A 26085-nucleotide genomic window follows, 5' to 3' on the forward strand; every position below is an offset into this window, starting at 1 on the left:
CTATGCATTTGTTACATATTTTACTATTTCAATCAACTATACGGCTTTCGTAAAACTAGTGTCTACGCAATATCTTGTGATTAGTTGTCAAAGCAAGCGAACCCCTGGCACCCATGAACCATGGCAAATTCCGAGATAACGCAAGGAGGATAATGAATACGGCACAGTTTGACATTATTTGCAAATTATAACTAGGGATTGAAAAACACCAAACCAAAGAACACACCAAAGCTCAAAGATTTAAGAGACTGTGATGACATTAAATTATTTGACAGAAAAGTGAAAGAATATTTTATAAATAGACCATATTACTCAATTGACGAATATTTTGTTAATTTATTCCATTAATTTGACATTTTTTTTTCATCTCAATCTTTTAAATTGTATCTGTGACATATTTTGAAATCTGTTTAATGTTAATCTGGTTTTTATCTTAAGAATTTTGTTATATAAGTATAAGGATTTGTAAACTGTATTTGCATGCATGTACCTGTGCTTTCATTTTAGCAAATAAATCAAATCAAATCAAATCAAACACGATGTAAGTATGCTTATTTTGCCCAAGGATCCTTAAAATTCGCGAAGATTCTTCAATTCAACTGTCAGTCATAACTAATAATAGATAATTAATATTCGACTAGCAGACACTTCAATAAGCATCTTGAATCTTATTCCTATGTTATAAGTATTATTTTGTAAACATTTTAAGATCAACATCTAGTTTTTTCCAAATGTTTACTATAAGCTGTGTAATTTTTTTCCTTTTTGAAGTTTGCCAGACGGAAAATAAATATGGCCGACTTTAAATATGGCCGACTTCTTATGTTCCGTTTTATGCACTATTGTTATGTCATTCATAGACAATAGGTATATAAAATAAAAATAGAAATAGTGAATTGACAAACGGTTTAAAAATAAGTTTTGATTCTAGAACACATTTAAATAAATATGATCAACAAAAGAAATAGTATTCATAAAAAGTTGTTTTTAGATCTTAAGAGTTACAGTGCAGATCTTTAATAAAAGAAGATCGAGTTTAATGAAGAATAACCTAACCACAAAATTAAAATTTTGAAAAAAAAAACCCCGACCGCGATATAGTGGACCGATTTTCATGAAACATGGCTAAGAACACTCCTGACTAACTCAGCTTTCAGACAAAAAAAACTAAACCAAAATCGGTTCATCCGTTCGAGAGCTACAATGCCACAGACAGACACACACACAGACAGACAGACAGACAAATAGACAGACAGACAGACAGACATACACACAGACAGACACGTCAAACTTATAACACCCCTTCGTTTTTGCGTCGGGGGTTAATAAAATGACTGTCAAAGTAAAATTATTTTACAATACTTAATTTTAATTTGATTTTTTTTTGTAATGTAAGATTATTTGTTTTTTTCTGAAATATTATTTTTGAAGAAATAAATGATTTTCACCTTTTACAACATTATTACATGTTGTAGTCACAGTTCACAGTGCATAGACTGCCATCTCTCGACACAGGCTTAAAACTTTTGAACCTTAGTTTTGACAAATTGGCCCCTATTCTTAACTTGATGTGTTGAATTGTCAAATAATAATATTCTAGCCGAGAACCAACCAAAGGTGTAGCGCCATCTAGTTGACCATACATTTTTCTTGATGGTTCCGAGGTACGCTTTTTTCTTAGACTTTATCTCTCTATCTATACGGAGTTATATTTATATGTTGAGTCTATCAAAAACTTTAACGTTCAACTAAGTAGTTTACATCCGGTATAGCGACATCTCTCGGACATTTTTTCAAACTTTAGATCCTAAGACAACGTCATCAAACCCTTTTTTTCCTGCACCGGTGAATGAACTATATGACGTTAATAAAGGTTTATATATAGTAATGGAAAATAAAAAGCAAACTGTATCCAAGGTACTTCCTAACGGTGATTTACAAAAATCAGCATCAGAGATGCGGAATTCACAAAAACTGGTTTTTTAATGGTAATTTTTTAGGTATACTTTTTGCAAATTTGCAGACAAAGAAAAACGCCTATAAATGATTTCATACACCGTATTTTTATTGAATTCCGTTAACTTCGGTAGTATATAGTTATGTCCATTCCATTATATTAGGAAACAGAATGGCTGGCATAGTTAGTTTTCTTCAATTCGTAATTTAAAAAAAAAAACATACACCTGCGATAGACGTTACATCAATTGCTGATGACTTTAGCAGAGAAATTATCGTTATTACATAATTTTATCGACATTTCCAATCACTAGTCATTTTTTTTGCGCCACCTATTAATACCTAGTCTATACGTTTCGTTTGTTTACATTACTGGACAAGTAAAGATGAATTCACTGTAGTGCAATTTTTTTTTTCTTATATTGGGGACACCTTAACACAGATCAACTTAGCCCCAAACTAAGCAAAGCTTGTATTATGGGTGCTAAGCGACGATATACATACTTAAATAGATAAATACATACTTATATACTTACATAGAAAACATCCATGACTCGGGAACAAATATCTGTGCTCATCACACAAATAAATGCCCTTACCGGGATTCGAACCCAGGACAGCGGCTTAGGAGGCAGTGTCACTGCCGACTGAGCCAGACCGGTCGTCTTCGTCGTTTGATTTCATTCGCGAACTACTCATGTCTATCGGGCACAAGCATAACGCCGTGTCGCGCGACCGTCGCCGTCGCGTCTCATACTTCCATATCGATAAGGTTTGATTTCGTATGCGTCGCATCGCCGTCGCGCGACCATCGCGTGACCGTCGCACACGCAAGCCACGGCGTTAGACTTTTTGTTCGTCGCAATATCTATTGACAAGTAGCAGTACTGATAATTTACGCTAGTTGACGCGTGGTTGACGCTAGATGTCACTACAAATAACTTGCATTTACTGATGTATGGAGTTACTTATAACTCTTCCCTTACTTATTCCTCTATGGTGTACGCAGATGTTTGCGAATATCTCAAACTTGTGGTAAGGTAATTAATGTAATCAATAAATTATAAAGCATGACCACAGATGTCATATATACCATAGATCAAGCAAACGTATCTACTTAGCGTGTCAAATGAACTCAGTGAAATCCACTGAGTTGTCCGTCTTTACTCGCAGCTTGCAGCTTTCGGGCGTCAATTTTTGTAAGTTGAAGTCAACCAAAACATAAAAAATGCCTCGTTACGTGATATTCAATTGCAACAACACAAAAATTATGAACAATCAAGAGCCTGAGACATATTTAAAATTACAGGCAAGAATCAACTTCAGTACAAAATTTGACACGCTCGGCCCCTATACAAATATATGAATTTGTTTCTTCTAAATTAAGTTCTGTGAGCATGACCTTTCCCAGTGCCAAAAGCCTCAAGCGAATCAAAACCTGTAATAAAACTAATTTGACAAGATAAAGTGGAATCTTTAGTGAATACAATTAAATACCTGTTTTATATAACATATTCTAAAATTTTAATGACGCCATGGTCAAAGATTTTTTGCCGGACAAAGTCCGAGTTGGATAAATATGCGTCGATATTTGAATACGAATTGACGAGAACACGAATACCTATGTCATAGTAAAAAGGATAGATAATTGAGCATTTGGGTAATTCCATGTAACAGAGTAATGTAAGTGACCAATTATTTGCATGTTTTTTTATTCATGGTGCTAATTTAAATATGAATATATCTAAGGATTAAAAGTAGGCTTATCTAGAGATAAATTAAGACTTCAATTTGCATCATAAATAAAAAAACATGCAATGAAGTGGTCACTTACATTACAGTTACGTGGAATTGCCCATTTTTTTTTTGCCACTTTTATGAAGTGTGATATTTTTGAAAAAAAATGCTATTTCTACTCAGAATTACTAGCTTTTTCAATCCTATTAGTTAAAAAAATTGTCCCATACGATTTTTTCTTATTTTGTTACCATTTTCCGTACATGTCGTATGGGGTAACAAAAGAGGAAAGTAACAAAAATGTATGAAAATTCTGGGACACTTTTTGTCTCCCAGTGAGATTGAATGTACTCGTGATTCTGAGTACAATTCACCTAAAATTCCCTAAAACAGTAAAAAAATTTTATTGGCGAAAAAAAAAAAGAAATGCTCAATTTTACTGTTAAATTGGTTAAAGTAAAATGTGTAGCCACAGTGCAGACTGCCATCTGTCGACACAGGCATTACTAACCTTACCACAAAATAAAAATTTTGAAAAAAGCCCCCGACCGCGTTATAGTAGACCGATTTTCATAAAACATGACTAAGAACACTCCCGACTAACTCAGCTTTCAGGCAAAAATAACGAAATCTAAATCGGTCCATCCGTTCGGGAGCTACGATGCCACAGACATACACACAGACAGACAGACAGAAAGACACGTCAAACATATAACACCCCGTCGTTTTTGCGTGGGGGGTTAAATAGTGAAGGCGCCATCTGACATCTGCTTTTGACATCCTTCCTACATCCGATATCGGATCGGATAGCGTGAAAACACTCTTACTATTCTGACATGGTATTATAGTGCCGTTATACAGGATGTTATGTTAAATTTTCCATCAACAAACACATACTAATATTATAAATGGGAAAGTGTATGTGTCTGTTTGTTTGTCCGTCTTTCACGGCAAAACGGAGCGACGAATTTACGTGATTTTTTAAGTGGAGATAGTTGAAGGGATGGAGAGTGACATAGGCTACTTCTTGTCTCTTTCTAACGCGAGCGAAGCCGCGGGAAAATGCTAGTAAAATATATAGGAAACTACGTGACTTGTAACACATAAAGTTTGGCATAGTTTTATATGATATAACATTAATCTATAAAGGTCACCGGGCAGAAGACATAATTTGATAAACAATATATATTTGTAAACATGTACTGGTTATTTATTTAATTTGGTAAAGTTCATATTTACCTTGGCATATATATGTACAGAAATCCGTCCCCTGACCCAGTTTGTGATCTTGCCTATAAACTGCTGCCATCTATCCAACGATACTTTGTACTTTTAGCAAAAGAGTATATTGAATAGTAGGTATGGTATAGAGTGGAGAGCTGCAACAGACAAACACACACACAGACAGACAGACAGACACGTCAAACTTATAATACCCCGTCGTTTTTGCGTGGGGAGTTAAAAATACAATCTTTTAACCTCAAACTACGATTAACATTGATAAGACGTTCACATAAAGTGCATGACCTCCACTCACAGACCAACCCCTATAGACATCCATTACAAGACGACTCGCGGTCGCCAGCCTTCCTAGTATTTGCACTGATATAAGCGCGGGCGCTCGCCGTGCCCGATCAGTATCGACCAAGTAACAGACCCGAAAGCAGCGCGTGTTTTTCGCACTAAAAAATTAAAAAAGGGTATTTTGATGCCTTAAAGATGTCCACCTGTAGTGTGAAATGGTGTGGAAAGGTAACAAGAAGCTCAAATTTAAAAACAGACGGCATTACATTCCACAAATAAGTCATATTTATAATTTATTCAGAGCCGGCATAGGTCAACTTACATTGGCCACTTACGCGTCAGTAGAGGGACACTCATACTTCTGTCCCTTTTCATCTGGCGCGACTGCCCGCCGTCCTTGAAACGGCCAATCACAGCGCGCTTAACACATTCCCCGCCCGCTCCTCGCACCCCAAATACTGGTGACTCGTATCGCGAACAAAATATACAAGACTGCTACTCTATAGGAGGTTCTCTGTGCCTCCACTATATATCTTGTCTTTAGTGCTAGTTCAGACACAGCGGATACCGCGCGGATGCAAACCGCGCGGATCTTATTTCAATGGTATTTTGTTAGAATGTACACACTACAACCGCGCGGTGTTGTGTGAACGGTCTAGTACTATATATGCCATTAAAATAAGTACGCGAGGTTGATCCGCGCGGTTTGTATCCGCGCGGTTTCCGCTGTGTCTGAACTAGCACTTAGATATATATGATGTGAATTATATTAACATATATTTCGTTTTTTATGAGAAATAATAGTAAAACTCTTAAACAAATTCCGTATATAATGGATAAAGTCTAAGAAAAAAACGTACCTCAAAGCCCTAGAGAAAAAGGTACGGTGGCCTACATGGCGTTACACGTTTGGGCAACGCTCGGCTAGATGGCGCTAATATTAATATTTGACATGTTAACACATATTATATCAAGTTAACAATATAGGCCAAATTTTCAAGTTGTTCTAAAGTTTTAAATTTGTGTCGAGAGATGGCAGTCTATGCACTGTGATTACACATTTTACTTTGACAGTAACTCTCTATAATACTCGATCCTCTTTGACTTTAATAAATACAACGCTGTCACAGTATAATAAAGAGTACTATCGTACAGTATGGCCACTCCCGCTCCCCGCTGAAAGCGCCACCCACCCCCTCTCGGTTACCTCACAGTTACCGCCTGTCAAAAACGTGAACAGTCGACCTGTCATATTTTACTCACACAAGAATGGTACGCGTTCACCTACACGAGCTTAGACTGTGTGCTAGGAACGCGCCCCTTTCATATACATATTTGATCGCCAGTGTCCAAGATGTGACGCTGTGTTATTTAGTTGGTTAATAAAGTAAAAAAATAAATAGTACATTGCCAGTGAGTACAGTCGCCATCAGATATGTAAGAGCGCCCGAGGTACTCAAAAATATCTGAACACGCCTGTATTGCCTAGGCGTTAGAGGCGTGTTCAGATATTTTTGAGTACCTCGGGCGCTCTTATATATCTGATGGCGACTGTACATATAATTATGATAACTTGTAAGTAGTTAAACATAAGCACGTGTCCAAAATTAAACATAGATCGGGTCATGTTCTAATTACATTATATTTACATATAATATCAACGGCGAAACGCAATGCTCTTAAATAAACTACACTGAGAGAAAATACAACCAGTTCTCATGTTCGTTCAACAAGTTTTTTGGTTAAAATAGCGCCTGCGTGCTCTTTGGTTCAAACAACAAGCTACTTGTCATTTGAATCGGCAATATATTTGAATCAACAAGTCGATTTTACAACCTGACACATATTGTTTTAAACATACGTTTGGCTGATTCAAACGGATAAACCGCAACAAGTCGAACTTGTTAAATTCACAATGCAAATTTCTCTCAGTGTACCTACATGTTGACATCAATAATTGAAATAAGGTTAATTTAGTTAATTATTAGAGGTTAAAATTGCAGCCAAAACAAGGCATATTTACCTATTATTAAGAGTCATAAAAATACAGTCTGCCTTAATTAGTAAAAAATTAAAATTTTGAAAAAACCCCCGACCGCGACATAGTGTACCGATTTTCATGAAACATGGCTAAGAACACTCCCGATTAACTCAGCTTTCAGACAAAAAAAAACAAAATCCAAATCGGTTCATCCGTTCGGGAGCTACGATGCCACAGACAGACACACACACAGACAGACAAACAGACAGACAGACAGACAGACACGTCAAACTTATAACACCCCTTCGTTTTTGCGTCGGGGGTTAAAAAGTAAAAAAAAGTAAAAATATTTATTTACCAAAATGAATCAATTTACAGTAACAGTTGGCAGTGACTCCCACACTAGGCTGAGCCTGTATCGTGGAAGTCGTTAACATTTATATTGTTTCCAAAGACATAGCGGCTTAAAAAATAAAAATGACAAAAGGCATGCTCAGGACTAATGTACACTTAAAGCATCTTAAAGCTACAAAACAATAAGTAGATTGAGTAATGCTAAAAAGACTCATCGTTTGCCAATCGCCGACATTAAATAACGAATCGATACTATAAAACATAAAAATAAAGTTTTTAGAGCGATTTCCCTTTAAAAAAAATCGTCTTTAACAGGCGGACAGACAGACATACGAGTAACCTGGGTTCCGTTTTTCCAATTTGAGGTACATAACCCTAAAAATGTAGCAAATCGAAAGTGGACGCGCTCAATGCGCTCAAGCTCATCCGTATTTAGCATCTAATGAATTAATAAATCTGCGCAGACGAATAGCAATCATCGACGCGCCGGCAGAAATGCAGTCTGGCTATAGCAGAGCAGCGTGCGTAGCCGAATGGCATTTCTCCGACGCCAAACGAAAACGAAACGCCGCGCCAGTTAGCCTGGCTCTGTCACGCCAATACGCACGAGCGATAGAGATAGATATCTACTAGCGTTTCGTTTCGTGAGCGTTTCGTGAGCGTTTGTGCCATTCGGCTACGCACCCAGAGATAGATAGGTACGAAACGATAATCTTATTACGATATATTATATCGTGTCGACTACGCTGGCAGCAGGCCTAGCACATGATGGCCGCGGGAGTATGTCGCCGCGAGATAGACTACCTGTCCTTATGTCATTAATACAATTAGACAAAGACGTGTCATCTACCTCGCGGCGACATACTCCCGCGGCCATCATGTGCTAGGCCTACTGGTCCCAGCGCCGAGACGATAGCGCGAGCGAATTTGATATAACCTAACCACAAAATTAAAATATTGAAAAAACCCCATCATAGTGGTCCGATTTTCATGAAACATGGCTAAGAACACTCCTGACTAACTCACCTTTCAATAAAAAAAACTAAATCGAAATCGGTTCATCCATTCGGGAGCGACAATGCCACAGACAGACACGCACAGACAGACAGATACGTCAAACTTGTAGCACCCTGACGTTTTTGCGTGGGGATTAAAAACGTATGATTTTATTTCATGGAGTAGGTATTCATACCAAATGAATGTTTTTACTCCTATGACGTCACAGGCAGACAGTATTTTTTAAAGTAAATCGAAATGTGTAAAATACAACAGTCAATTTGTGTAATGTCACAGTATAATAAAGAGTACTATCGTACAGTATGGCCACTCCCGCTCCCTGCTGAAAGTGCCGCCCACCCCCTGTCGGTTACCTGACAGTTACCGCCTGTCAAAAACGCGAACAATCGACCTGTCATATCTCACTCATACCAGCATGGTACGCGTTCACCTACACGAGCTTAGAATGTGTGCTAGGAACGCGCCTCTTTCATATATTTGATCGCCAGTGTCCGAGATGTGGTAATGTTAATGAAAATAAATGACTTAATCGCATTGAATGCGGAATACATTGAATACTACCATATGCGTACAGAAGTTTTTCAAGGCAAGTACAGAAAAACTAGATCACTTTTTTATACAATATACAGTCACAGAAAATAAATATATTTTGCAAAAGAGCCATTTTTTTCAAAGTTGTCCACCCCACTTTTTTGTGACATGGGTATTTTTTACGCGATTCATACTCAGAATCGCGAGGTCTTTCGATCCTGATAGAAGAAAAAATGTCCTGAAATGAAATGAAAATAATTTTTAAGAAAAAAAAAACCGCCTTCCTTTGGGGTTCTGGTGATAAATACTTTCAAATGTTGGATTATGTTATCAATTCGTCTGTATATTTTTTAATGTTTGTTATTCGATATATCCGTCATTTCTGAACCAATTTTGAAATGACCATCATCAGGAGTTCCACTGCACCAAATTTCACTGTTCCGTACGTAAATGCATGCTATTCTTTTAAAAATACAAAAATCACCATATGTATGCCTTTCAGATTTGAGGAGTTCCCTCGATTTCTCCAGGATCCCATCATCAGAACTGGGTTCTGAGAAAAATGGAACCAATCTGTATACCTACATATACATTCAATAAAAAAAAATTCAAAATCGTAACGACGGAGATATCGAGGAACAAACATTAAAAAAAATACAGACGAATTGAGAACCCCTTCCCTTGAGATTTGGAAGGTGGTTAAAAAAATAAATGCGCGTTGCCAACCCATTACAAACTTGTACACTCCCTTGTGCTGTGTTAAGTACACAGCAAAAAGGAGTGTACAAGTTCTAAGGAGTGTTCGGGTTGCCGACGACTCAAAGGACAATAGACGGAGCAAATTAGATCCGTAGGTCCTTCCGTCACCAGCACACCGCACTCTCGTTGAGCTCTGGCAGCCTTACTCACCGGCAGGAACACAACACTATGAGTAAGGGTCTAGTGCTATTTGGTTGCGGTCTTCTGTAAGGCGGAGGTCCTTCCCCAGTTGGGCTCTGCTCTAGATTCGAGCGAGACTGCTAATAACTGGTTGACTGTACTTTCTTAAGTCCGTTTATGCCAATTACAGTATCCAAGATCATTTAACACACATTATGCCTAATGATATCAGTTTGTTGACTTCCTCTTTAGTAAGAAACATCCGTACAAATAAATTGTCTTAATAAGGGATTTAAATTAGGGATGTACCGACTATTGATTTGGCCGACTAGGCCGACTACCGACTAGTCGGCGCTTGGGTGGCCGATTAGTCGGCCGACTAGTCGGCTAGTCGGCCAGAACATAATTTTCGAGTAATTTATCAAAATTTTTGAATTACATTGGTCGTTTGTTGGCGCTTTTCATTATTTTTTAAAGATATTAAGAGTCAATGAGAATATTGATATACAATTTCCATTTTTAACAAACGGTTTGGCTTAAGTGGGTAGGAATCCTGCCTATAAAACCGATAGTCCTCGGTAGGAAATTTCTTTCTGTGATTACCGCAGTTGTTCTTTTGACTTACAACATAACAAATAGGTTCATAATACAACAATATCAGCTGTTAATTTATGTTTGTACTGTTTTTCTATCACTTATAATGTGCTGACTAATCGGCCTTTTTTACCGACTAGTCGCCGACTAATCGCCGACTACAAATGTGACCGGATAGTCGGCTTTCCCGACTAGTCGGCGACTAGTCGGTACATCCCTAATTTAAATATTTATTTGCGTTGCGAACATATTAGAATTAACAAAAATTAAGAATCTAACTTAGTTATAACCTAACCACAAAATTAAAATTTTGAAAAAACCCCCTACTACTGGGGACGCTATTGCTATGTCTTGTATGGGAACCCTGCATTTTATGATTAAGCACTGAGACTTGGCACAGTTGTTCATTGGGTGGCCCTGAGTAGATAAAGATCGGGAGGCATCGAGAGCCCCCCTTAATTTAGGGGGGAGGAGGGGGGGAAGGCTGGCGCCTCCGCGCTTCCTTTGAAACCATATTTCTCTAAAACTATACAAAATAGGGCATGCGATATATCATTTTCGGATAAATGAAGGACGAGGAATTCATTTTTGGAACAAAAAAAATGTATTTTAGAACAAAAATACAAAAGAAAATGGGAAAATCTGAAAACGATATTTTTTTTAATACATATTATTGCACATTTTATGAAAACTGTAATGGTTTTTTCTAAATAAAAAATATTATTTAATAGCTACATTTATCTAGTTTTAGAAAATGTATAATTTGTTATAGAAATATATTATACGACGAGTGATAAAAAATAATTTACATCGCCCGATAGGGTGATTTGAATGCTCATTTCAATAAGTTTTGTCAATGATTTCAGGTATCACTATTTTTAACACACAAAAGCCGTAATCATTGTATTTTATGGCTATTTTAGTGATTAATGTACTTAAAATAAAAAAATACAAAAATTAAAAAAATAATAATGCGATAACTTTTTTATAACATTATCCTATTTTGTTCTTTCTATACAATATATATCTAAAAACAATAAATATGAATGAAAAGCCACATTTATGTAGTTTATAAAAATATATAGTTTGTTATATAAATATATTACGAAACGCGAGATAAAAAATAATGAAAGTGACGTGGCAGGGCGATCTTGATGTACGGTACGGGTCAGCTGGTACGATTCGATGAGGTGAGGTAAAGGTACTCAAAGCTCTCAAAAAGTGTAGTTATTTAGAGTACTTCAAATTAAACAACATACTCCTATATAGTCTGAATTTAACTCTTTATATTACATGAAATGATCGATTGATATGATAGGTCAGATATATACATCTGATCTTAATACATCTTGTGAAATAGTAGTTATCTATATGATTTGCCTAATTTATGGATAATTCTTACTTGACATATTTATTATTCCAGATCTGCGTCCTGTACTTTGGTTAATGAGTGCCGAAAATAGTTATTAACCAAAAAAGACCGCCAAATTAACAGCATTTCACCGACAAAAGCGGCCTTGCACCATTTTTGTAAGGGTTATAGGTATATCAAGGTGTCCATTTATGGGGTCAACTAAACCCAATTCAAAATTTGCCATTATTTGCTACTTGTGGCTGGACGAAAGTCTGTAACAATTGGTATTTGGGAGCCTACTTGCCCGCAACGTTGCCTGTTGCTGCAGAAACATGCCTCGAAATTGTCGGATGCAGGTGTAAAAAACAGTGCCGCGTAAGGTGCAATCGTAAAAAAAGACTTTTTAAATTAAATGTTCGGAGCTGATGTGCTTATGCAGTGGATGTTGTGATATATACATAATTAAATTCAGACTATTCATGTTGTTTTATTTGAATAACTCAAAATAGCTACACTTTTTGAGAGCCTTGAGTACTAGCCCCGATACACAATATACACATGTTTTCGTCTAGTGAGACCATTTTTTGAGGTTTTCCTTTGTACAAAAGCAATGTCTTAGTTCAAAAATCATTAATGTTTAATGCTAATACGAATCTAGTTTATTTTTTATGGCACTATTGCGCAATCGATCAACTATCATTGATACTGAAAGGAAGAATATGACGATTTTTATTTTATCTTTTATGGATGGGTAAAACCGATTTAAGGAGGCCCAAAGGAAGTAACTAAATTCTGCTAGTAAACTAAAAAATCTTCAAGCCTATGCATGCAGAACTGCTTCAGGAGAGGAGAACGTGATTAAGACAGTTTTTTTGCAATATAAGTCACATGCAATTTTATTTTACAATCAAAATAAACTATATTATAGGACTTTTACAATTTTCTGTACTGGGTCGTGATATACCTACATGTGTAAACGTTATTAGAATAAGTATATTTCTGTATTACTAGACGAACTCCACTGCATAGCGGGTAGTACCTTTACCTCACCTCATCGAATAATGCAAGCTGACCCGTACATTAAAATTTTCATTTTCATTATTTTTTATCTCGCGTTTCGTAATATATTTATATAACAAACTATATATTTTTATAAACTGCATAAATGTGGCTTTTTATTGATATTTATTGCTTTTAGATATATATTGTGTAGAAAGAACAAAATAGGATAATGTTAAAAAAAATTATCACATTTTTAATATTTTTTAAAATTTTTGTATTTTTTTTATTTTAAGTACATTAATCACTAAAATAGCCATAAACTACAATGATTACGGCTTTCGTGTGTTAAAAATAGTGATTATACCTGAAATCATTGACAAAACTTATTGAAATGAGCATTCAAATCACCCTATCGGGCGATGTAAATTATTTTTTATCACTCGTCCTATAATATATTTCTATAACAAATTATACATTTTCTAAAACAAGTTAAATGTAGCTATTTAATAATATTTTTTATTTAGAAAAAACCATTACAGTTTTCATAATATGTGCAATAATATGTATAAAAAAAAATCTCGTTTTCAGATTTTCCCATTTTATTTTGTATTTTTATTCTAAAATACATTTTTTTTGTTCCAAAAATGAATTCCTCGTCCTTCATTTATCCGAAAATGATATATCGCATGCCCTATTTTGTATAGTTTTAGAGAAATATGGTTTCAAAGGAAGCGCGGAGGCGCCAGCCTTCCCCCCCTCCTCCCTCCTAAATTAAGGGAGGCTCTCAATGCCTCCCGATCTTTATCTACTCAGGGCCACCCAAGGAACAACCTGTGCCAAGTCTCAGTGCTTAATCATAAAATGCAGGGTGTTGTGCAATAGCGTCCCCAGTATACCGCGACATAGTAGACCGATTTTCATGAAACATGGCTAAGATTACTCCCGACTCAGCTTTCAGACAAAAAAAAACTAAATCTAAATCGGTTCATTCGTTCGGAAGCTACGATGCCACAGACAGACACACACACAGACAGACAGACTGGCAGAGAATCAACCAAAGGTGTAGCCATCTAGATGTAGCCCCCCTGGCACAAAAACGACGGGGTGTTATAGGTTTGACGTGTCTCTGTTTGAGGTTATTCAAGTAGAGATAGTTGAAGGGGTGGAGAGTGACATAGGCAACTTTTTGTCTCTTTCTAACCCCCCACTTCCCTAAAATGGGGGGTAGAAGTTTGCATGGAGCATTCCACAATTTTGGAATTTAGCGCAAGCGCAGCCGCGGGCAAGAGCTAGTATTAATTACAATTGTAGCAACAGTCAAGGACGGAACCCATGACCTAGGTTACGAGTTCTAAGGCTAATCACCCGTACTATTAGTCCGCCTTGAGTACGTAAACCTGTAGTAATTATGTTCTAGAAAATCTAAAACTTCCCTCTATATAAAGTAAACTAGCTTTTGTCCGCGGCTTCGCTTGCGTTAGAAAGAGACAAAAAGTAGCCTATGTCACTCTCCATCCCTTCAACTATCTCCACCTAAAAAATCACGTCAATTCGTCGCTTCGTTTTGCCGTGAAAGACGGACAAACAAACAGACACACACACTTTCCCATTTAGTTAAGTATAATTTTTTTGTGTTTGTAATTTTGCACCGCCTACAACTTCTCTGCTTTGCCAAAAGGTTGACTGATAGAGAATGGCTTATGGCATTAAGTTCGCTTATTGAACATTGTGTTTCTTTGTTCAATAAAGATTAAATAAATAAATATATTACAGACAGAATAAATTGTTCAGCCGAGGCCCAAGGTCCTGGGTTCGAATCCCAGTAAGGGCAGGGCAGTTATTTGTGTGATGAGCACAGATATTTAATATTGGCTCGTGCATATTTTCTATGTAAAAAAATAAATATTATAAATATTGGGGACACCTTACACAGATCAACCTAGCCCCAAACTAAGAAAAGCTTGTATTGGGTTGGCACAAAAGTAATGAGACACTTGGTTTACGTTTTATATTTTTTATTATTATTACAATACAAAAAGCTTAGTCGATGATGTAATCACCATTAGCATCTATGACTTCTTGCCAACGATCCGGCAAAGTTTGGATGCCTTTCGCCCAGAACTCTGATGGCTGTGCCTCGAAAAAGTTGTTCAACTCCACCTGTACATCATGGAAATCATTGAATTGTTAACCCGCAAATGTCGTTTCAGGGCTCTAAACAAATGAAAGTCTGATGGCGCGAGGTCTGGAGAATAAGGTGGGTGGGGTATCGTCTCCCAGCCCAAGTTCTGCAGCTGTTGGCGAACGGTAGATGCGACATGAGGTCGAGCGTTATCATGTAGTAAAATTACAGTGGCTCGTCTTCGTCGTTTTTTCTTGAGAGCAGAAGATAGTTCGGTGAGCTGTGTTGAATATTTGTTAGCGTTTACAGTTTCATTGTGTAATAGTTCATGAAACAGCATGCCTTGCGAGTCCCAGAAACAACAAAGCAAAACTTTTAAGCGGTTCTTTTGACTCAGCTTCGGTTGAGTTGGTGGCGTTTCTTCTCGAGGCAGCCAAAAAGCACGACGTGTATCGTTCTCATAATAAATCCATGATTCATCTCCCGTAACCAGATCAGTCAAAAAATCTTTACGTCGGGGTCGCAGCAAAAGTGATTGATAGATGGCGACACGGACTGCAAGACTGGCGTCGGTAAGGATGTGCGGTACCCATCGAGCCAAAACTTTTCGATACCCAAGCTCATGCAGATGGTATTCCACAGCGTGGTGACTGCAGTTAAGTGCTTCCGCTCATTCACGAGTAGTAGCATCAGGATTCGACTGTAGTTCGCGGCGTAAATCGTCATCATTGAATGCAGGTGGTCGCCCTGAGCGTGACTGACTTTCAAGGCTCCTGTCTCCTGATTTAAAATGGTCAAACCATCTGGACACCGTGGCATGGCTTGTACTTCCAGCGCCCAATGCAGTGTTGATATTGTCAGCCGCAGCCCGCGCACTGTGGCCTAACAAGTACTCGTATAAGTAAAGTGTTCGAACTTGTCGCTCGTCCATTTTATTTCAATCTAACTAAACCAATCACGAGGGCGGCTTTATATACCCTCACATTAGAAGTACCTAGAATGTTCTACAACATACTAGAATATTATCGAAAACAATTAACTTAAGAAAGGAAATGTATAGAGTTTTGTAGAGTGTGTCATTACTTTTGTGCCAACCCAATACTATGGGTGCTAAGCGACGATATAAATACTTATATAGATAAACATATCAAAAATCAAATCAAAATAATTTATTCAGCAAATAGGCCACAGGGGCACTTTTACACGTCACATGTACATAGGTATTTAAAAAAATATTTAAAATTGAGTTGAAATTACAATTGATACTATTATATACTAATTCTAAGTTCTAACTAAAGTTAACTCTATACAATTAATTAGAGATGTAGAAGGTCTCTAAATGTCGAATTACAACCAAGAACTACACTAAATTTTAATATAAAAAGTACAAATACAAAAAAAAAAAGTCTAAAATTACTTTAGAGGTGCAAATGACTCTAAATGTCACAACTAAAAATAAAATGTATATCTACTTAATCTAATTCTCCTTAGAGATGTATATGGTCTCCATGAGTCAAAATCATATATTTAAAATATTCACTAAAAGAAAGGAAACAAACGACAACCGAACAAAGTGTCCTAATTTAATAAAAATTAGAATTAAAGTTACTAAGTTATAACAGCCCCAGTTAGCTTAAACAGACCGGTCTTCACAGACGGCACCCGTTCACGAGTATGACGCATATCTCAGCCATCGCCTCCCTCAACCTTTATTCGGGAAGGTGGCGACCCGATCAACGACGCCACCGCAGCAAAGACTTTTAAGTGTGCATGACATGTTTAAGCTGCCAGGCTAAATTAAATATTCAAATAATAAAACATAGCTGTAAGACACTATATTCTGTGCTCGTATGTTACAAAGGAAGGAAATATAGATTTATACAATAAAATTAAAGTAAGATAAACATTAAACATTAAACACATAATCTTGGAGATGTATAAGGTCTCCAAGTGTCCACAACTAAACTTAAATAAAAACAATATAATCAGACGAGAATATGTTCTCATACGTCAATTGAACACTAGTATGCTTAATTACACAATGCAGAGAAAATGAAAAAATATATACGACTTCATTCATCTATTGACAAGCAACCACCTTAAAGGCATCCCTATCATCTATAAAATCCTTCACAGTGTAGTACGCCTTACATAACAACAAACGCTTAATGCGTGCCTTAAATTTGTCAAATGGCAAATCCACTATATCGGTTGGTACTTTGTTATAAAAACGTGTACAGTTCCCGACGAAAGACGTACCAACCTTACGGAGACGGTGGGCGGTCACAGCAAGTTTATGTTTGTTCCTTGTGTTATAGTTATGGATGTCACTGTTAAGCTTGAATTCGTGGATATTTTTCCGAACATACATAATATTTTCGTATATGTATTGAGAGGCAACGGTAAGGATGTTCACCTCTTTGAATTTTTCTCTTAAAGATGCTCGACCGCCCAATCCGTAGATTGAACGGACAGCTCGTTTTTGCAGCACAAAAATAGCCTGAATGTCTGCAGCTTTTCCCCATAACAGGATCCCATATGACATAACACTGTGGAAGTAGCTAAAGTATACCAGCCTGGCCGTCTCTACGTTTGTTAGTTGTCTGATTCGCCTTACTGCGTAAGCTGCAGAACTAAGTTTGCCAGCTAAAGTGGCTATATGTGCATGCCATTGCAGTTTTGAATCCAAAGTGACTCCAAGGAAAACCGTTCGATCTTCAAATTCCAGCGTTTCACCTTTCATTTGGATCTTACTGTTATTTACCTGCTTAACGTTCGGAAGCGCAAATCTGATGCACTTGGTTTTCTTGGCGTTTAGAAGTAAGTTATTCGCCGTAAACCAGTCTGTTATGCTAGACAGTGCATCGTTGATGTTATCGAAGCTGCTTTCCTTTCTGTCAACTTTGAATATAAGAGAAGTGTCGTCAGCAAATAACACTATATCATGTTTATCTTGCACTAGTTTCGGTAGATCATTAATGTATACTAAGAACAGGAAGGGACCGAGAATTGAACCTTGAGGCACTCCAAGTGCTACCGGTGAACCTGCTGATTGAGTCCCATTGATAACAACTCGCTGAGTTCTGTCGGAAAGGTACGATGAAACAAGGTCAAGGGCAGCAGCTTTAACCCCATAGTGGCTCAATTTTCTCTTTAAATTCTCGTGATCAACGCAATCAAAGGCCTTTGATAGATCACAGAAAATTCCAACAGCATCTTGAGCTCTTTCCCAGGCGTCAAAGATGTGTTTTAGAAGTACCACACCGGCATCAGTAGTTGAACGACCTCTGGTAAAACCAAATTGATTATTGTCAAGCAATTTATTTCTGTTAAAGTGAGACAACAGTTGATTAAGAATAAGCTTCTCAAAGACCTTACTTAGCGCTGGTAATATTGAAATAGGTCTAAAGTTGGTCGGGTCTGATTTCGTTCCTGATTTAAACAGCGGGATAATTTTGCTGTGTTTCATAATATCAGGAAAAATGCCAGTTTCAATACATCTGTTGAAAATCTCAGCTAAATAGGGTGCAATTGATTCTACTATTGAGTGTAATACTTTAACTGACAAGCCCCATAGATCTTCAGTTTTCTTTAAATTTAAAGATCTGAACGTTTTAATAACTATGGTCGGAGTAACATAAGAAAATGTGAATATTTCTGAACATTCTTCTACATTAGCTTGCAGCATTTCTTCAGCGACAATTGGCGATGAGTTAAGAGACTTTGTTGTCTCTGCCGGTATATTCGAGAAAAATCGCTCGAAGTGATCTGCCACTTCACGGTCGGAACTTACTAAAGTATCAGCAACTCGTAGGTTGTAGTGCCGTTCTTTTATTTTACGCTTTCCTGTTTCACTGCTGATCACTTGCCATGTAGTTTTAACTTTATCGCTGGAATTTAAGATCTTTTTGGATAAATAATCATATATACTTATATACGTAGAAAACGTCCATGACTCAGGAACAAATATCTGTGTTCACCACACAAATAAATGCCCTTACCGGGATTCGAACCCGGGACCGCGGGCACCGCGGCTTAGCAAGTCACTACCAACTACGCCAGACCGGTCGCCAAGGTTAAGTATCGTTGTCTAAGTAGGTACCCATAACACAAGCCTTCTTGAGCTTACCGTGGGACTCTGTCAATCTGTGTACAATTAAGTATACATGTCCTATAATTTTATTTTCCCCTCACTAGCTCGGAAACACGTGTTTTGTCCTTTAACACCAGCGGGTAAAAACGCATTTTATCCACTAGTGGGTAAAGTAATTTGACCTTGAATAAAGTCAAAATTACTGCTTTAAAATTGATAAAAGTAGGTGAATCTAGTAATAATGATGATTTACCACTTGTAGAACTACTGGAAGCAGTGATAAACGCATTTTTTGCGTTGTAGTTTCCTCGCTATAGTGAGGGGAAAAGTTTTGTGTTACACTCGGGTGCAAATGTATTTTACTTCTCGTGTGTTAAAAAACTCGCAGGTTCAGGATTCTATTCTCGAACCACTCGCTTCGCTCGTGGTTCAACTATAGAATCCTTTTGCTTGCTCGTTTTTCAATTCCACACTCGGCGTTAAAATACAACTTTGCCCCCTTGTATAACAAATAACTATTATTTTATGTTCTCATCATGCTAATAAATAAATTAATTAAATTCTTGTTTTACTTTTTAAAACTTGAAAGAACCATACTCTATGACCGCATTTTCTACAATATCATAAGGTTATATTATTTAAAATTACCAGTTTGCATCCGGGTGTCTAATGACTTGCTTTTATAGAATATTAGAACATGAATTAACACTTGATGAAAAGAAAAACTAATAATTAAATACAAACGTATTGGTGTATGAGATCATTCGAAGCGCTGGTGGCCTAGCGGTAAGAGCGTGCGACTTTCGATCCGGAGGTCGCGGGTTCGAACCCGGCTCGTACCAATGAGTTTTTCGGAACTTATGTGCGAAATGTTATTTGATATAAGTCGCTTTTCGGTGAAGGATAACATCGTGAGGGTTTCCGGACTAATCCCAATAAGGGCTAGTTACCCTTCGGGTTGGAAGGTCAGATGGCAGTCGCTTTCGTAAAAACTAGTGCCTACGCCAAATCTTGGGATTAGTTGTCAAAGCGGACCCCAGGCTCCCATGAGCCGTGGAAAATGCCGGGATAACGCAAGGAGGATGATGGTGTATGAGATCATTCTTAATTTATTAAAAAATACCTACTCGTAATAACCTCTGTTACTGAGTTAAAATAATTAAATCGATATTTAAATGAGTTTGGTGTCAGTTGGTGTCAGAAAGATCTGGCAACACAATAATGGCCGCCTGGCGAAAAATATGATACATAAAACCCTCATAAGAACTGGTACAGTCAGCAACTCACCTTTTATGACATAGGTACAATACAATCACGCCTGTATCCCATAAAGGGGTAGGCAGAGCACATAAAACTACTAAAGTCTCAGTGCCACTCTTGGCAATTAAGGGGTTAAAAGAAAACGAAAATTGTGACATTGCAGTGACAGGTTGCCAGCCTCTCGCCTACGCCACAATTTAACCCAAATTCCACAGTGGACTTCTACGACACCCACGGGAAGACAGGGGGTTGAGGGGGTGGTGAAATTCTTAACCCGTCACCACACGAGCACCTATGAATACAGCCAAAATGCCATTAATATGTATCATCAATATCATCATCCTCCTTGCGTTATCCCGGCATCTGCCACTGCTAGGGAGCCTAGGGTTCGCATTGACAACTAATCTCAAGATTTGGCGTAGGCCTAGGTTTACTGAAAGCGACAGCCATCTGACCTTCCAACCCGATGGGTAACTATTATTAGTCCGGTTTCCTCACGATGTTTTCCTTCACCGAAAAGCGACTGGCAAATATCGAATGACATTTCGCACATAAGTTCAGAAAAACTCAGTGGTACGAGCTGGGTTCGAACCCGTGTCTACATACAATATGTATACAGGACTTTATTGTTTGTACAATTAAAGTCGTGTATACATATATTTGCCACTTTAGCTGTACCTATTCATAGGTGTGTTTCTGACTGTACTTTCTTTTCTACTGTTAAGTCACGCAGGTCTAAACCTACCGCACGGGATCTAAAATTATCTTATTATTTGTTTCAGGTCTGTTTTTACTTCTTATGCTGGGATTCTTCGCCCTCGGAGCAGGCTGTTTCATCCTCATAGCACACCCTTACGATTTCCTGTTTAAACAGGTTAGAATTTCCACTATATTTATTGAAGGAATGCGAATTGAAGAATATATTTCCTGTGCTACATAAGTACATGAATGAATCGTTAAAGAAAAAAAATAAAGGAATAATTAAAGCAAAAAAGGTGTGGTATTCAAAATTGGTTACAATTAGCCAAAAAACTAAACGGGTCGACACAGATAATTTCATTGTTATTCAGATTTTCAAATTTCGTTACGATTGATTAAGTTTTGAAGGAGGAAACAGTCGAGAGCGGAACCCCGATTTTAAAGATTTTTTTCGCAATATCTTCTGAGTTCTGAATAGATGATGTATAAATATTTATACAAGAGTTACTTTGAAAAAATACATATTAAACTACCAAAAAACACAAAATCCCTCATGTGCGCGACTTTGAGTAAAGTAAATAACACTTTATGTATTTTGTTGCTAGGTAACTATTTGTCAATCAAAAATTGAGCACAATAACGGATTTGGGATTCTCACCGACGTAATAACACTAGTATATTTAACAAAAAAACCCGAATTGAAAGGGGGGCTCCTTTCCATTTTATCATTTTCGCTCCTTTAGCGTCTTAAATTTCCTGCACATCTCTACTGACCAAAATAACTTGACAGTCTCTTTTCTTCACAGAAAGTGGTTCTCCAAGAAGGCGGCGAGATTTTCGAAATGTGGAAGAAACCGGAAGTGGACCTGTACGTCCGGATATTCCTGTTCAATGTTACCAATGCAGAGGACTACATGGCTGGACGGGCGGAGAAGATTATCGTTAAAGAAGTAGGCCCTTATGTGTACAAGTAAGTTTACAATAGTTATTTGTTATACAAGGGGGCAAAGTTGTATTTTAACGCCGAGTGTGGAATTGAAAAACGAGCAAGTGAAAGGATTCTATAGTTGAACCACGAGCGAAGCGAGTGGTTCGAGAATAGAATCCTGAACTTGCGAGTTTTTTAACACACGAGAAGTAAAATACATTTGCACCCGAGTGTAACACAAAACTTTTCCCCTCACTATAGCGAGGAAACTACAACGCAAAAAATGCGTTTATCACTGCTTCCAGTAATTCCACAGGTGGAGATTCACCTACTTTTATCAATTTTATAGCAGTTAATTTGACTTTATTCAAGGTCAAATTACTTTACCCACTAGTGGATAAAATGCGTTTTTACCCGCTGGTATTAAAGGAGAAAACACGTGTTTCCGAGCTAGTGAGGGGAAAACGTTTTTTTTTTATTAACCCCCGACGCAAAAACGAAGGGGTGTTATAAGTTTGACGTGTCTGTCTGTGTGCATGTCTGTCTGTCTGTCTGTCTGTCTGTCTGTCTGTCTGTCTGTCTGTCTGTCTGTCTGTTTGTCTGTCTGTCTGTCTGTGTGTGTGTCTGTCTGTGGCATCGTAGCTCTCGAACGGATGAATCGATTTTGATTTAGTTTTTTTTGTCTGAAAGCTGAGTTAGTCGGGAGTGTTCTTAGCCATGTTTCATGAAAATCGGTACACTATGTCGCGGTCGGGGGTTTTTCAAAATTTTAATTTTGTGGTTAGGTTGTTCATAAAAAACACAGCATTACAGTTTACCCCAAGGCCATGACAAACTACAAATAACCTAACCACAAAATTAAATTTTGAAAAAACCCCCGACCGCGACATAGTGGACCGATTTTCATGAAACATGGCTAAGAACACTCCCGACTAACTCAGCTTTCAAACAAAAAAAAAATCGAATTCGGTTCATCCGTTCGGAAGCTACGATGCCACAGACAGACACACACACAGACAGACAAACAGACAGATAGACAGACACACACAAAGACAGACACGTCAAACGTCGTTTTTGCGTCGGGGATTAAAAAAGATACCTACAACATTGTATGCTTTCATTCATAATATACTATTACAAAATGTGCAATATATTAAATAATATCTTTGTTCAGTCCTTGCACTCTTATCTACAAACTATTATTACGGACAATTAAATGACATAATATATGCGAAGATAAAATGTGTCTTTCCAACACATAGGGATTCTTTCTTCAAGTAAAATAATCATCATCATCATCATCTTTGCGTTATTCCGGCATTTGCCACGGCTCATCGGAGCCCGGGGTCCGCTCTGACAACTAATTCCAAGATTTGGCGTAAGCACTAGCTTTACGAAAGCGACTGCCATCTGACCTTCCAACCCGAAGGGTAACTTAGGCCTTATTGGAATTAGTCCGGTTTCCTCACGATGTTCCTTCACCGACACAGACCAATACAACAAGACGGCCCTTACAGGGCGACTCGCGGTCACCAAGCATACGACAAATCAGGTTTATAAAAGTTTGAACGCGTGCGACACCGATCAGTAGCGCCCAAGTATACGACCCGCTAACAGTGTCCGTGTCCGCTCGGGAAAAAATCTTAAATAAACAAATTTGGTTGCAAACAATGGTCTCTTACAGCATAAAGTGGTGTGGCAAGTCTTCTAACACTTCTACATATAAAAAAGATGGAATAACATTCCACAGTTAAGTCAAATTAATTATTTTGTTGAATATTGTTTATTATCCACGGAGTTCATTTATACTGGTCAATATGGTTGTGCTGAGCGGCGCCGAGGCGCGTCCATCCCTTTTTGCCGAGTTAACAATGTGATATGCTATCCCTTTCACGTAAACGACTAGGCATGGGGCCATGTTAGTTTATGTCTGTTGCGGGAACTTCGTACTGCCGTTCGTACCATGTGCTAGCATTTTATGAAATATAAAAGAAAGCAGATTTGTAATAGTGAATAATTATCTAGAATCTGTAGAGTCTGTTGTGGTATTTAGTTCATTGATTAGTTTAGAATATTTAGTTGGTAATTTAACTTAATAAACGTAAGTAAAAATGCACAGTTTAGTTATTAGAATGATTTTTATTGAGATGCTATCACAATCATCATCCTCCTTGCGTTATCCTGGCATCGGCATTCGCCACGGCTCATGGGAGCCTGGGGTCCGCTTTGGAAACTACTACCAAGATTTGGCGTAGGCACTAGTTTTATGGAAGCGACTGCCATCTGACCTTCCAACCCGAAGGGTAACTAGGCCTTATTATAATTTAATTATAATATTATAATTTGTTGCAAAATAAATTCACCACAGTACTGGTACCGGTACCATTGTCTATAATAGACATGTCCCATTCCCATCCCTACTGCTAATCATAAAGGCGCGCCATTATTTGAAACGACCAATGGCAGCACCGTGCGCGCCCGCCTCACCCCGCAAGGATTGGTGATTTGCGTCTCGAACAATATCGCTTGCATTTGGCTTCTAGTGGGGTGTTCTGTGTTCACCGAAAAGCGACTGGCAAATATCAAATGACATTTCGCACATAAGTTCCGAAAATCGAGCCGGGGTTCGAACCCGCGACCTCCGGATCGAAAGTCGCACGCTCTTACCGCTAGGCCACCAGCGCTTTTTTCCTTCAAGTAAAATAATATAAGAACAAAATTTAAATTTTGAAAACAACACCAACTTAGTGGACCGATTTTCATGAAATATGCCTAAGAACACTCCCGACTAATTCAGATTAAAAAAAACGAATCTAAATCGGTTTATCCATTCGAAAGCTACGATGCCACAGACAGGCACACACACACAGACAGACAGACACGTCAAACTTATAACACCCGTCGTTTTTAACCCCCGACGTAAAACGACGGGGTGTTATAAGTTTGACGTGCTTGTCTGTATGTCTGTGGCATCGTAGCTCCTGAACGGATGAACAGGTTTAGATTTAGTTTTTTGTCTGAAACCTGAGTTAGTCGGGAGTGTTCTTAGCCATGTTTCATGAAAATCGGTCTACTATGTCGCGGTCGAGGGTTTTTCAAAATATTGATTTTGCGTTGGGGTTCAATAGGAGTTTCATTTGAGGTATATTAGTCAAGTACCCTATTGTAACGCTATTGATAACGACCCTTATTACTCTAAAGAACCCTTTATACTTGGAATGCCACAAATATATAGTAATTGATATATTCCGCATCGCTGTGAAATTGCCTACAATCGTTGTCTAGTGGAGTTCATATAATTGTATTAATTATTTTAAGTTATTTACTAGTTGACAGGAAGAAGTACATGAATGTTATCAGAAATAACAATGTATTATTAAATACAAAAAAGGAAAATACTGGTAGACTGGTTTGTTACAGGATCGTGTCTTTGACACTCCGAGGGGCTAGCCAAGATTACAATCATAGATAAAAAAAACGCATTAATATGATTAATAACGTGTTAATTTTAACCCCCGACGCAAAAACCCCCATCGTTTTTGCGTCGGGGGTTAAAATAAATTTGACGTGTCCGTCTGTCTGTTTGTCTGTCTGTCTTTGTGTGGCACCGTAGCTCCCGAACGGGTGAACCAATTTAGATTAGTTTTTTTTTGTTTGTAAGCTGAGTTAGTCAGGAGTGTTCTTAGCTATGTTTCATGAAAATCGGTCCACTATTTCGGGGGTTTTTTTCAAAAATTTTATTTGTGGTTAGTTAAACTGTACAATGAAATATATTATAATAATTTTGCCGGAATCGCAATGACTTAACTATTTCCGGTTATAGAAGTTACATCCTGTATTATATATTAGATTGACACATATTGACTGAGCCCCACGGTAAGCTCAAGAAAGCTGGTATTGTGGGTATTCAGACAACGATATATTACATAATACATAATATACAAAAAATTGTATTGTTTATATTATGTACATAGAATAACCTTGAAATAAGTATTTGTGATACAGAGTTGATTTTGGGAACAAAACTCCAGTAAACGCTGCCCGTTCTCATTAA

At 37.6% G+C, this 26085-nt stretch overlaps 1 protein-coding gene across 2 annotated transcripts in view; it reads left to right on the forward strand.

Moving 5' to 3' along the window:
• Nucleotides 1-26085, forward strand: part of LOC125240180 (scavenger receptor class B member 1-like) — a 144416-nt gene that overhangs the window by 94705 nt on the left and 23626 nt on the right. For both annotated transcript variants that reach the window (XM_048148002.1, XM_048148001.1), the window contains 2 exons: nt 21187-21278; nt 21910-22073. In XM_048148002.1, the coding sequence (XP_048003959.1) occupies nt 21187-21278; nt 21910-22073 (256 nt within the window). The remainder of the gene's footprint in view (nt 1-21186; nt 21279-21909; nt 22074-26085) is intronic.

This window comes from Leguminivora glycinivorella, chromosome 27 (genome assembly GCF_023078275.1).
Source record: "Leguminivora glycinivorella isolate SPB_JAAS2020 chromosome 27, LegGlyc_1.1, whole genome shotgun sequence".
In the NCBI taxonomy this organism is placed as follows: Eukaryota; Metazoa; Arthropoda; class Insecta; order Lepidoptera; family Tortricidae; genus Leguminivora; species Leguminivora glycinivorella.